The sequence below is a fragment of the Meleagris gallopavo genome, chromosome 29 (genome assembly GCF_000146605.3).
Source record: "Meleagris gallopavo isolate NT-WF06-2002-E0010 breed Aviagen turkey brand Nicholas breeding stock chromosome 29, Turkey_5.1, whole genome shotgun sequence".
NCBI lineage: Eukaryota > Metazoa > Chordata > Aves > Galliformes > Phasianidae > Meleagris > Meleagris gallopavo.
This window is the reverse complement of record NC_015039.2, coordinates 3,040,557-3,054,892: the sequence shown is the minus strand read 5'-3', so window position 1 is coordinate 3,054,892 and position 14,336 is coordinate 3,040,557. Positions and strand designations below refer to the sequence as shown.

The 14,336-nt window shown below is 50.3% G+C and overlaps 1 protein-coding gene across 1 annotated transcript; it reads right to left on the bottom strand.

Annotated features, from left to right (window-relative positions):
* Window positions 1–6,315: 6,315 nt before the first annotated feature.
* On the bottom strand, window positions 6,316–7,927 carry HOXB1 (homeobox B1). The gene is made up of 2 exons (XM_003213971.3): window positions 7,321–7,927; window positions 6,316–6,651 (listed from the first exon to the last, which is right to left on the bottom strand). Exons 1-2 carry the CDS (start codon window positions 7,925–7,927, stop codon window positions 6,326–6,328), a joined length of 933 nt encoding a protein of 310 aa, XP_003214019.2. The 3' UTR covers window positions 6,316–6,325.
* Between the last annotated feature and the right edge of the window lie 6,409 nt (window positions 7,928–14,336).

Sequence of the window (14,336 nt, the reverse complement as noted above, 5' to 3'; positions counted from 1 at the left end):
CAGGTCTCTTTCCAATGCCAACATTTCCACTTGTGTCACTTTCAGATAACCGACACAGAGAAATACTTTGTAGTAATAACTCCAAAAATTTACATATTATTTTCTTCCTCACTCCGAGATGTATTAATAATATAACAGAGTTTAAAAGCCACTTTTGTTGTTGTTTAAGGGAAAGCCTCCCTTAAATCGCAGCAATCATTTGGGAAAGGGGAAATCTGGGAGGGGAAGGGGGGGTTCGGCAAGAACTCGAGCTATTTGAACGCAGAGAGACTTCGTTTTTAGACCAAAACCAGCTCGGTTTTGCCATCTTTTCGCACTGCCAGCTTTTCTCTTTGAAACCAGAGGTGCGTTGTTTTTTTCTGCGGACACCCTCCCACCCCGCCCCCACCCCCGTTTCCCTTCATTCTCCATCCCACCGCGATAACCCCCAGGATTTCACAGCCGTTCACAAATCCGTTCAATCCCACCGGATTAACTTTACAGTTACTTCACTTTATACTTTCTCGCATCCTATTCGAAGTGACGCCCCACGTCGATCGGGTGCGAAAGGGCTGTAAACTCACAATAGAGACCTCAAATCCTCTTTATCCAAAGGCGCAAATACTCCGCAGGGCTTCAGATCCTCAAGCTGAGGCTGTTGCCTGCTGGATAAGAACCGGGTAAGAAAGATCACACTTTGGTGTGCTTTCTTTTCCCAGTTCTCAGTTTTTGATCCCTCTCTCTAAGTCTCTATGGGATGAGGACGCAGCACCTGCGCTTCCAAGTGAAGCATCCATCCAGGCGAATTTAGAAGTAGTGATTCCATTGATGCTATAAACAACAACTCCTAAAAAGGTGCCGTGGGAGAATGTGGTTCCAGCATATATTCGAATGCGAGGCGGCAATAAAGACCAGACGGGAAGGTTTCTGCCTGTCTCACGTTGCCATTAAGAATCTGCGACCGAGGGAACAGCGGCCATCTGAAGGGACATCTCGGAGCTGCTGACCCTCTTGTGCGATAAAAGCGGAGAGATCCTTTTTGGGCACCCACTGTTCCCTCGGTCCTGCTTCTGGTGTCCATTCAGTCGTTATTTCCTTCGGAACCACGTTGGATTTACCTTCTGGTTCTGGTTTAATGGGGATGTAGAGTCGGCGTTCTGTAGATAATCTCCATTTCCTTCCTAGTTTGCATCAAATTTCGATTTGCTTTTGTGATGAAAGGCTTTCCAAAAAGTACTTTTTGTTGTTGCTGAGGCAGCTTTCAGCTTGTTACCTAAAACCAATTGCCTTCCCATGGCTTCGGACAGAAACGAATCAGCTTTAATCTCATTCATTTTAGTGTTTAATCCCTTGCCACCAGGTTTACTTACCCATATATAAATACGAGTTTATATAATATATATGATTTAAATGCAACCAATACGTTAATTTGTAATATACAGAGTGATATACATACATACACACCCAACATATTCATATCCATACAGGCACACACCTCGTTTTCCCTCCCAGTTGCAGTTATTACTGCGGTTCTACCTTCCCTGTCACACAGCCCCCTGGGCAGAGTAAACGTCCATGAACTCTGCACCCTCCCTGAAGGGTTGACCTGTGCTCCTCGCACTGAAAAGCAGCTCCTGCCTTTCTTGGCGTGTCCTCCTTGGCCCGATGCTTTTTTCTTTTTTAACCCCAAATAATTTTTCAAAGCAGCCTCCTGGCCGGGAGTGCTGAGTGTTGCCTTCATGAGGGCTGGCTGGGACACAGAGACCGAGGCTTGACCCCATCTCTGGTCCTCGGGCCAAGCTGGGCCCATCTTTGGGTGAATTCATTTCAGGCTGAACTTTGTGTGAACCTGAGCCCGAGGGGAAGGGAACCCGACAGAGCAAGGCTGACAGAGGCAAGTTCTGAGCAAACCCATCAGCCTGAGTAAATATTGAACAAATCCGTGTGAAGGCTGGGATTGAAATGGAGCTGTCAGACCAGTGTAAACTGAAAGGATAGGTGAGCCCTCTGAAGAGCGAGGAAACATTTTGTACACTCACTCCTGCGATTGTTCCTTCCACCCCAACCCTTTGCCCCAGACCTCATTTCACCTGCCTAAGAGGCTAATGCAACCCTGGGGCTGCTCGGCGCTGAAATGCCTGTGTTGGTGGAAGAGAATAGCCGGGGGGAGGCAGAGGGGAATGAAGGAAGGAAGGGGATCGCGCCGTCGAGTGTTCCTTTCAGTGTAATGAGCAGGGAGGGGTGGGAGGTGGATTTACAGCTGATATCCTACACGAAATAACAGGACGGAGCTGCCCCGACTTCAACCCAGGTGACCTATGCAGCCTCAACCCTCCAAACCTGTCCGTTGGTTATAAATACAAACGAATTCGGCCATCTGTAAATATATCTAACCCGGAAAAACAGACGTGTGCCCATCTCCTCGGGTGCTGCAGGGCTGCGTGGTGGGGGCCATTTAGGCTGTAGGAGCTGCACTCACCCATCGCTCCCCGCAGATCTTCTGCCCGATCCTCCGTAAGAGGCAGTGACACCTAAAAACGCACTCGCCTCACAAGCATTGAGAAAACAGGCATGAAAATCCCTTTTGCTTTACCTTCGGCAATGTTAGGGTGTAAGCAAGTGTGTGGATACTTCGCTGCCCCGATGCTGCTTGCAGAAGTTGGATCAAAGTCGATCCCACTCTGGTTTCGTTGAGATCCAGGATGGGGGAGGCTCCTGTACTTATTTTTATGCTCGAAGTAAGTTTGCAAAAATTCAGAAGGCTTCGAGCCCTGTTGTCCCTCACTTCAAGGCATGAATGGCTTTTAGGGGTCGGCAATAGCCCAGCCCAGCCAGAATCCACCGAGGGAAGGTTTGTTCCCGGACAGACCCCCGGGAAAGCTTCACACCTTAAGTGCGAAGAGGCTTTGGAAACAGAGTTAATAGCAACCAGCAAAGCGGAGTTGAAAGTAAGGAAGTCTTCGGGGTATAATTGTTGGGTTTTTTTTTAATAGAATGTCCTCTTCTGAGATCAAAAAGGCCTCGCGTTGTGAGAACAAATGCTTTAAGAGAAACATTTCACACCAAGGGGTAAAGGAACAGATGGCCCCGGGGTATCCGCCGCGGTCATCGGCTTTGCCCCTCGGGTCTGGGAGCAGAGAGAGGGGCAATCCGCGTCCCTTCTCTGTCCCCTCCTCCCGCAGGGGGACAACAGCTCCAACACAGAGACTGCCGTTAATAATTTACAATGTTACTCCGCTTTAACTGGGGTTTTCCCTTTCCTTTGGGATATTAAAGGCATTAATCTCCATTAAGACGTGGCTTTGTTTGGAAGCGCGCAGGGGGATTTGGCTAATTTTCCTGCCACGGACCCACGGACAGACACACGTGGAGATATGGGAACAGCCACGTCGTTGTGTATCAGTTATATGCGTAGAACTCAGATTTGCGATAAAATCAAGCTGCGGTGACAGGGCTGAATATCGACTGGGAATTCCGCACGCAGAGCAGGGGATGTTTGAGGGTACTTTGTAGCTCATATCCATGGATTTAAGTAAGAAAAGGAGCTCGTGTCCCACAAAGACACCCGTATAGGGTTACCCATACCTGTGGGCATCACCATTCTGCTCCCTTCTACCCCTTTCTCGGAGCGTGGGGCTGACACGCGAGTCCCTCTCTGCTCCCCAAAGCGGCTGTTACCGCGGATCCCGACCAAAGCTGTCCCGAATTGGCCTTTCCAGGCGGCTCCTGCTTCCCAGCAGTGAGTTTCGGGCTTTGGAGACAAAAGGAAGCGTGAGAAACTTGGGGGGACAGTTGGGGGAAGGAGATCTGAGTTGCATGAGATGTTCGCTGTGAAAGGAACCCGGCTTGGCAACGAGGGAAGCAAAGGGAACGGGGTGAAGGGGAAGCCCGGAGGGGGTTACATATGTAAGGAGCAGCGGCACCGTTTTTTGCGGATCCTTCCGGAGATTCCCTTTGAGTTTCAAATGGGAGCCGGGAGCCTTTGTTGTGCCCGACTTCGGCACTTCGGGCATCTCCTCTCGGCCCGAACTTTTCGCTCTTCCCCGACCTTTCGCCGCGCACCGATCCGTGCTCACCTGGGGGGGAGGGGAGCTCCGGCCCCTTCTCAGCCCGGAGGTGAAGAGACAACAGGGGACAAAAACATCCCAGTGGAAACCCATGAGCGCAATCCCGTGTTCACGAGAAACTTTAAATCACACAGATTCAATCGCATCGCTTCAACGAAAAGGTTAAAGCGAGCTGAACTCGTGGTCAACACGTTACGAAACCAGCGTGGCTGCGTTTTTACTTTTGGACCTCACTCCCGTTGTTTTGCAAACCGCTATAGTGCAACAAAACTCCCTTTTCACCTTTTCCTCTTTTTTTTTTTTTCTTCTTATCTCTGAGCTAATTGGACACTCCAGATCTGTTCTTCCGAGCCACAGAGGTGAATTACCCGAGGCAGAATTGTGCTGCCCGGGTAAAGCGATGCTCATCGCCTCCGGACGGGCCAAGCAGGGCTGCAGATGCAGCAGGTACTGGGTTCATTCCTGCCCTCACCGAAAAGGTTTGCAAATTTGACGAAGCCAGAACAATAGTTTCTTCTGGCAGCCCCTCTGTTTACTTGTTTAGAAATCCCAGAGGCGTTTCGAGGTAAAAAGGTCAGAGCTATATCCGGACCTCGGCCCCCTCCCTCTGCACCCGGCATAGGGAGGTTCGGGCCCTCCGCCCGCTCCCGTGTGTGTCTGTGCTTTGCAAAACACCCCTTTTGCTTTCGGGGACCGCCTTTGGAAGCCGAGGACATCAAACTGAACTGACACTTCGTTTCTCTCCGGGGTTGGGTCAAGCTTTAAGGAATTGTTTTGTATAATCGAGAAAATCGCCTCTCCCCCACCCCCCGACCCCCAGTTTCGTTCCAGTTAATGTCGCTGCTTTAGTAATGCAGATAGGCTTCCTTGCCAGGATGCTGATAATGAGGATGATGATAACTTTCTGTTCTCATCAGGCCCTTTTTTACACTTTATGTCGTCAAATAACTCCCCGTAGGGAGCAACGCGTTTCTGCCCGGTTCCGATCGTGCAGCTGCGGGTGCCATAACGGGGGTGGGGGCCATAGAGTTCCCCCAGGAAGCAAGATGGAGCACTTGGCTTGGAAGCTTTGGCAGCAACCGGAGACCTTTTCCTTCCTCCTCCTCCCTCCGAGCCCGGCTGCCCTCCCCGTGCATTTCCCTGGGTGGGGGAGATCGCCATTGCGATTAGAGCCGACAGGACTCGAATGTGGAAAAAGTAAACTTTATTAAACTGAGGTAGTTTCATTTCGAAAAACAGGGAAGGGAGTGGAGGGAAAACAGATTCCGATTAAGAAACCGCAGGCTTTTCAGGATGACCTTTTATCTCTTTATAACAATCTTTAACGAAACTCCTTGGTTTTCACTTCGCCCTGCGCTGAAGCTTCTGGTGGCAAAGGGTAACAACTGGCCGTGGTTAATAATGTTTTTATCGGACTCCGATAAGCCTAAGGGGGGTGGGACACGAGGAGCCGTGCAGCTTCTCTCCAAGACATGAGGCTATCGAGACGTACAATAAATAGCAGTCAGTGCATCGCGACTGGGGGAGCGCAATGCGGACCCCCCCCCCGTCTCCGTCCCGTGCACGTTCACACTCGGTGCGGCAATGACCGTCGCCCAAAGCATCCCGGGCTCAGCCTTCCCCTTATCTCGTTTTATCTGATAGCACAACGCTCTCACCCCCAGGATCAGTAATACAGGAGGAGAGCGTGTAGGAAACCCTGTATAAAGCGGCGATAGTGCAAAATGGCAGCAGAGAAGTTGCATTTTTGCTTTGTTTCTTTTCTTTTTCGGGTCTTCCCGGAGACCTTCAGTGTCTTGGGCTCTTTCCGAGATACACAGAGTAAATAAAAAAGGGAAACAAAAAGGAAGCACCCCAAACTTTTTTTTTTTCTTTTAACCATCTTGCGGGGAGGAATAATACAGCAAACTCGGGATGCTTGCGGACGAAAGTCGTTGTGCACATCTTTAAAGCGGGAGAGAACTAAAATTCGTTTTCAAGTTTCTGTAGTTGAAAGTGCAGTTCCTATTGGGAAGGGGAGAAAGGAGAAACGTCCCTGAGACAAACGCCTATTGCTAAGGATAAAACGAGGACACGGCAGCTCCTTTGGAGTCCAACGTTTAACGGAGGGTCTATAAATTAAGAGAGGAAGGCAAACGGGGAATGGGCACCGCACGGGTGGATGCGGTCGGAGCCGAAGGGGCGGCTCGGAGGGAAGCGTGTGCGGCCGGGGCTGTGCGGGGCTGTGCGGAGATCAGCGGCCCTCGAAGGCAGCCCCGATCCGGTCGTTGTGCCGGTCCTCAGGAGGACACGGAGCTGGGGGAGGCCTCAGGTGAGGTGCAGTTGGACTGATCCGAGGCTTCACTCGCTTCCTTCGCGGACCTGGAGGCAGCAGGAGGGGCGAGACCTTCCTTTTCCCTCTTCTTCTGTTTCATCCGCCTGTTCTGGAACCAGATCTTGACTTGGGTTTCGTTGAGCTCCAGTGTAGCAGCGATCTCCACCCTCCGGGCCCGGGTGAGGTACTTGTTAAAGTGAAATTCTTTCTCCAGCTCCGTCAGCTGTTTGGTGGTGAAGTTGGTGCGAATGGTGTTGGGTTGGCCCAGCAGCCCATATTCCGACACTTTGGCTGTAAGGAGCAAAAAAACAACAGGATAGAAGCAACAGAAGGAGAGCCCTATATGGGCCTGGGGGTCCCGGGGCTGTCTGATTGAAGGGACATCCCCTGTGCTTTGTGTTCGGCCCCCACCTCTTGCAGCTTCTCCTGAGCCACCCCTGGCTTTTCAGGGATGTAACCCGGAGGGAAATGCTGGCCCGGGATTTGCAGAGCTGCTTCTTTCTCTTGCAAACGGTCATCCCAGCTCCTTACAAAGTGCCATGAAACTTGAACGTGCGTGGGAAGGAGTGGAAGGGGAGGGGGGATGATGGTGGGGGAGAGGAGGGAAGTTCCGGATTTAAGGAAGGTTTTAGAGAAGGATGTTCAACAACGAGGGAGGTGGAAGCCACCTTTGTGGAGGAAGCAGGAAACTGGGAGTGTTTCCTTTTCCGAGCTGGACTTAAACTGCGTTGGGCCTGAAGGCAACCCTCTGCCAGGTGTGCCTGAGAAATCGCTAGCTGGTTTTTCTATAGAACTTGAAAATAAGAATAAAAATGCATCTTCCTCAGGCAAAGGAGCCTGAGGAGCAGAAACTCCGGGGAGGGCAACATTTCGTAGCGGGGCTGCAGAACGTCCTGCTCCCCCCCTCCTCAGCCCGGATGGGAACCCCCCCCCGCCGAGCCCTGCGCTCCCCAAACTCACCTGTCTTGGGGGGGTTCCTCTTCACTTTCATCCAATCGAAGGTCCGCGCAGCGCTGGCATTGGGGCACGGCTCGGAGGGGCACGCGGGGTCTTTGTCCTCATTTAGGGAAGGCGAGAGGTTGCCGTAAACCCCGGGCAAATAACCGGGCTGCTCCTGCCCGTAAAGGTGCTGTTGCTGCTGGTACTGCCCTACGGCACCGCAATAACCCTCTGGCAAGGAGCCGAGATGGGGTCCGGTGCTGGAGGAGTAACCGGCAGCCTGGAAATACAAGCCGTCCGCGTCCTGCTGGCCGAGGTAAAGCTGGTGGTGCCCGTAGCCGGGGCTGCAGTTTTGGGTTGGGTAGCCGGAGCTCGGGGCAGCGGCAGCGAAGGGCACGGAGCGCCCGGAGGCGGAGGGGAAAAAGCCGGGGCTCTGCGAGGGAAGGTGGGCGGCCGAACCCGCGCTGCCCCCAGCACCGAAGCGCCCTTCTCCATGAAAAGTGTCACTGGAGGGGCTACCTGAGCAAGAGGGGAAGGAAGGGGAGCTTTGCTCTAAATGGTGGTAGGCGCCCGTCCCACGGTTACAAATTGCATACTCTAAGAAGGAGTTCATCCTAGTATTGTCCATCTGCCACTGATGGAGGAGGGTCAGCCTGTTTTGGGGGGGATTCCGCCTGCCCTACAACCTTTAGATAGTATGTCAAAGCTGTAAAACTTCCTTCCATGCATCGCTGGCCCTCGAACCCCGGAGCCTTCGGCGGGGCCGGGGTGGGGGCGGGGGGCCACGTGGTCTGCCCCCAACCCAATGAGCGAGGGGCTCCTGAAGTTTGTCACATCTCTGAGCTCATCCATCAAGGAGATGACATTTACATGACAAAGGGGTTTCAATCAAACCCTGCCCATCAATCTGATAACAACACGAATACGTCAAAATCTTTCCTCAAAGACTTTAAAAGAGAGGAGGGAGGTGGGGTGCGGGGAGGTGATGGGGAAAAGGGGATCGGGGGAAGAATTAGAATGATCTACGACTGTTTTAAGTGCTAAAAAGGCTCCCGAGCGATGTGGTCAGCCAATTTCAGCAGAATTTCCCCTTCCTCAACTTAAAAAAGGTTTTCTCCGATCTTAGTTTCACCTGAAAGGAAGACAAGGGGGAAAAGATGTAGGGAGGTCTGACTGCTTCCTCCCTCCACAGCCCCAATGACAAAAGGATGCTCTTTTCTTCATTGCGAAACTTTCCCTTGAAAAGTGGCTTGAACTTATTTGGAACTTTCTGGGCTAAAAGTTCTTATGACAAATTCACTTTACGTGCTTAAATTTCGTCATTCCGGCTTTGTGTGTGGGGCCAGTGTGGTTAAAAGCAACGTAATTAAATCTGTATTCTAATGAGGCGATGAAATAAAGTTAGGAAGACAGAATGTCTTTTGTTGGAGAAACACCATGCCCAGCTTAGCAATCGGAGCAGAGGAACTAAAAATCACGTATGTCTTTTTATTAACCCCACAATTCTTTCTATCCATCCTTTCTCCCATGTACTGACCTACCCACACACCCACTTCTGAGAACACGAGATGTTTTTAAGGGCTGTAACCGATAGGTTTATGGGCTGCAACTTCATGCTCTGCTTTCCTACATCGAATCTGCTTTGACCTTTCCCTGAGTCTGTTGTGAGCCTGAAGCCTTCCTTTAGCAGAGCCCATCTGATGAGTAGGTGGAAAGGCATTGACTTCAGCCTGGCCACTCCGCTGTTGAGAGAATGGAAACATAGGTAGGCAACATTTATTTACTTGTTAGCAAGGGAAGACAAGAGCACCCAACAATATGACGCCCACAGTCATTTGTTACTTGTCAGGATATTTACTGGTTATTCAGCCTCTAGGAAGAGTCAGGAAGGCCCTTTTTTTTTTTTCCCCCCCTTTTTTTTTTCCCCCTCCCTCCTTAAATCGGGCCAAAAGTTCACTTTGAAAGGCATAAGCACGTTCTTTAATGCAGAGCTTTGGTGCGGCTGATGCAACCCGTTGGGATGGCATTTGTTAAGCAACTGCAATAGCATCAGCCCTCCTCCCATCTTCAAACGTCCACGAGAGAAAAAGTGAGCTTTGCCCAACTGCATCTTTCGTCCTCCAATAAAAAGAAGAAGAAGAAACCATTTCTATCGCTGTGCTTCTATTTATTCATGTATTCTGCAGACTTTGCTGATGCTGAGCAATTCAAGAAGAAAATATTTGAAGTTACAAACGTTCTCTCAAACTGAGTACATTTTTCTTTCATAAAACAAGAGAAACTGCAGAAGATGATCGTGAAGATTCAAAGCAACTATGATGTAATTTCCTTTGTAAGAGAATTCGGTTTCCAGTTTGATTCCAGGAGTGCTTTCTATGTTATGTTGTGCTCGCGCTTAAATTGAATACATTCTATTTAAACGATGCTCACAATCGTGATTTATGGCTGTGAAATGAAAAAAAAAGTAGAAGGAGAGGTGTTTATTTCATCCTTGAAAGCCATTGTTTCGTATTGTTTGAAAACTTTGCATCACGGTCTCACTCCGCTGATACAATACAGAGAGATGCTCGATGTTATCACAATACAGCTGTCCTCTGGAGCTTCAAGATGAGCTCCAAGCGAGCTCACTGTGGCCTTATGGAGGAAAAAGTTGCGCTATAAGAATCCTCTCAACGAAGACTAAGCTAGAGTTTAGTCCTGAAGATTTTTGAGGATGGGAAAATCCCATAGGATGGGATCGAAATTCTAGCCATGAAATACAGCAAAGCATCCGAGCCGAGTAGGGGTGAAATGTGGTCCTTGGACTCCCGAGAACCACTCCGGATCTTGGCACAACCCTACAGGGGCTCCGCTCCCCTAAAGTAACACGGGCTTCCCCAAAACGCACGGCCTGCAGATGCTGTGAACGCACAAATGCACCGGGAATCACTTGTCCAAGTTTTCCTCTTAGCCCTTTAGTCCTGGGACTGACAGCAAATCACCGTCGTTATTATTAGCGGGTTTAATTCCTCTTATAAAGAAGGTGTGAGACCGTTTGGCTCTCAGCACCATCCCTTCATAAAGCGCATAAAGGTGAAAGAAATACCCGATTATCGGTAGCAACCCATCGCTTGGTGAACTTAATGCCGTCATTTGTTCCATTAAAACTCCCTTTATTGAAAGCTGAGAGAGAGGAGGTGGTCAAAACGTCCACGTCGTGTAACTGGAAATTCTCAGATTGCCAGAGCTCTGCCTCTTATTTCCCGAAAGGAGATAATTAGCCGTTCATTACTGCTTCATTTTCACTCGTTTGGAGGAAGAGAGAAAGGTGCCGTCCGGATGGTGCTGCTGTCTTTCAATCAGAAGGATTGAAACAGAACTTCTCGAGCTGGATGAGGACAGAGGGCAAATGGGAAGGATTCAGCTCGTTGATTCCTGGGAAAAGAAACTGTATTGTCCAGAATAGTGTTCGACTGGTTGATGGGAGAACGAGGAAATCCCTTCTTTGGCAGCTGCTTGGCTGCATGCAGGTGCCTTGCAGATGTCCTCAGCCCACAACCCGCAATTCTGTGCGGGACTGAAGGCCTTCAGGAGCTTCTGCTGCAGACCCCGGCCTTTATTTGAGAAGCAGAAAGGAACGAGAGCATCACCAGCAGAATAATGCGGGTTTTTCCCCGGAGCTGATGGTGGCAGAGGACTTTTCATGCACGGGGTGTTGGTTGGCACATCCCGGGACAGCCCATGGGCTTCCTGCCCCAGGTGTGAGCACAGCCAGTTCTCGCAGCTAGCAAGGATGTGGGTTCCGATGCCGTGGAGAAAACCAAAATGAAGACTTCATCTTAAAGGGAAGCTTTTCTTGTGAGTGCTGCCTTTTAGCGGCATGGAATGAACGCACGGAGCTCGAGGCTGCAGCGCTCTGGGGGGGCTTTCGCTCTTTCTTATGAAATACTTTGCTTGCTTTGAGCTTGACACGAAGGATAAGGACATCCTGAAGACGCCCATGTCTTTTTTTCCTTGTAAGAGAAGTGATACAGACTGTGTGTGTGAGCTGAGGGAAGTTCTCTGCAGGCAACACCGAAGTTAAGAGCTTCAAAAGGCTCCAGAGCGTTCAGAGTCTTCAGATGCTTTGCTTTCGAGTTAAATATAAATACAGTTCTTTGCGGAGAAACTTTGTGTCTTGCATAAGAAATGCCCCTGGTGGCTCCTGGCCGTGTGATTTATAAGTGTGTGTTCGTCCCTGACTTCGTTATCACCAAAAAGGACCCACATCGTCCAAATGATGCATAGTTTGCAATCTAAAAACGTGAGGGGAGGAGGTGGGGAGGAGAGAAGGAAACGCCAACAAGGAAAACTGGCTTCAAAGTTTGGGAGATCGAAGAAACGCTGAAGGAATCATTGGGATGAACTACAAGCACGGGGCTATCTCTGAAGAATGAACGTGGGACAATTAAGATAAGAGAACAGTTCTTATCTGCCTCGCCCAGGAGACAGCAGCACCCGTTCAGGAGCCCACATAGCCGGGAGGGGGGGGCAAGGGGGGGGCGAGGAGGGGATACGTTTTGTGTTCTCGGTCTCCTGAAACGCCTTTTTCTGTATTTCTCCTTCTGAGTGTGGCACAACCCCATCTAATCCCACCTCTATCTATTCCAAAAGATCAAACACCTCCTCTTTGGGTTTAGGGAACCGGTCCTGGGAATCGCATCGGCCGTGCCTATGTGGGCCCCGGGGCAGAGGTGTGCGTCTTTAAATCCATCCACCCGGCTAATGAGCTTCATTTCAGCCTTCAAGCACGGTGACAGTGAAGGGAAGAGGGCTGTACCCGCTGTCCCTGTGTAGAACCCTGCTGGCTGCCGAACCCTTTGAGTTCCACTTAAATCTGTGCGATTTCTCAGCACTGCAGAATCTCGACGTGGAGCATCTCCTCCTGAACCCTTCCTTTCAAAACTGCCTGATTTTATTCACATCTTCACCAACACTGTAATATTTGTCGGGCAGCATTATTAATATCATCCAGCATCATTTTAAGCAACACTCCCCTAGCCCTGAGACCTGGATTGACCACAGCGTTTCCTAAAGCAGTTTTCTCTGGATCCGACATTCACTTTCCCTATCGTGGTACATAGAGAGGAGGGGGAAATAGCAGGTAAAGCTGTGATGGATGCGAGATTGCCAAGACGATGAGAAGTTCCTCTCTCTCACCTCCTTTCATCGGTAGGGACGGAGCACTGGGGATGCTCTAAAGCTTTGTCCAGTCAGTAGGAGGATGCTGGTAAAGTCTGTTACTGCTTAGGTGGGAAAACAGTCACTGTAGGGATATTCTCAGAAAAGAGGAGTCTGTCATCAGCAACTCAGGAGGGAGCTGGGAGTGATTCCCACACAGAAGTTAACTCTCGGAGTTTCTGTTCCTGCCACTCTTTCCTGCACAGAAGGTTTTCCACCTTGAGCCTTCCCATGGTTCTCAAGGCTTAGTTCAGCATCTTCAGGGCCTCAAGTAGCTCTTTAGCAAACACATCCCCAGACTAGCCCAGCGCAAGATAAATATTACTTTAGCATCCCTACAACACGTGCGAGCACATCTCATTTGCATATTTCGAGCTTAATAATCGTGAGGCAATTGCAGTGTTTTGACAACGATCAAGAGCTGAATATGCTTAATATGCTTAATGTATGCCCTCCAGTTGCACGGAACAGAAGGGCAGGGTTGCAAATATGCATTCCCCATTTGTTTGACATTTTGAAGAAGGTAAAGAATGGCTGAACTAATGGCGAAATCTTACAGTCATTCAATAATTTAGATTTTATTGAATATTCCCCTTCTTTCCTCCGACATTTCAGTCTTGCTAATTAGGACAAATAAGAAGGGCCCTGCTGTTAGCAAGGATAATAACTGGCGAGGTTCCATTTATTAAGTCACTTTCCGTGGGTGTAGAATTGATCTGTGGCTGTGACTGGCACGCTTTCCAGACCTGCAGCAACTTTGAGAAGTCATTACGATCTGCAGAAGGGCCCTCGTTAGAGATTTGTATTGATAAGGTGTCAGGGTTTGTTCGGTGGGTTCGTGGGACCCCCCCCTCCTCCCTCCCCACGCCCCACTCCATCCCACCTTGCGTGGACATTACTGGGAAGGCCGTCTCCTCGCAATCCCTAAAGGGCATCCTGGAGGGGAAGGTGTTGGCCCTGCTGTCCCCTCCCCTTCTCCTCTCGCTTCCCCTCCTCCCTTCCACACGGGAAGGGCGGCTGCTCTCGTGGAAATCCGCTGCAAAATTGATTCGCCAAATGATAGATGTGTGCGTGCGTGCGTGTATGTGTGTCGAACGAGGAGCTCCCTTCTCTTGGGAGGTTCGGTGGGATGCGCAAACACACGAGGCAAAATAAAGCACGGCGGAGCGGCTCCTGCCCTGGGGCCGGAGCGGGGGCTGAGCGGGGCTCTCGGAGGGGCCGAGGGACCATCTGATGGTCGGCCCTTTCCTCCCCTCAACAAGCCTGTATTCAAGGCTGTGGGGGGCGGGGGAGGAGAGAGGGGAAATATGTAAAGCGCTGGAACAAATGGCGCTTTGATAGACAACGTCTGGCAGTGCCAACGCTGCCGCTGAGTATGTTCCAGAAGCTGGAGATATTAAATAAACTTAAAGATAATGAATAGCCTTCTGTAGGGCTGCGATCTTCCCACTCCCCCCCCCCTCCCGCTTCGTACCCCCCTCCCCCTCCTCGTGGCTCCGGATCGCGGTGCGGGGGCTGGGACGGCATCGGGCACTGCTCTTTGTTATGGGAGGATGCTCAGTAACGTTCGCTTGCATGTTTTAATTGCGATCTACTTCGATTTTCAGTATAAACATACACCATCCCGGAGAGAGATGTTAGCAGGATGGAAACGTCCGCTCGTTCGGTTGGGAAAGAAGGGTAACGATGTCGGGTAGGAACGAAGAGGCGGCCTTAAAACCAATCTCCCTTTGTTCCGACGGGAAGCGATCATCCAGCATTTCGAACAGCAATTTCGCAAACATCTGTCGAGGGTGTTTTTTGTTTTTTGTTTTTTTCCTTTTCTTTCTTTCTTTCTT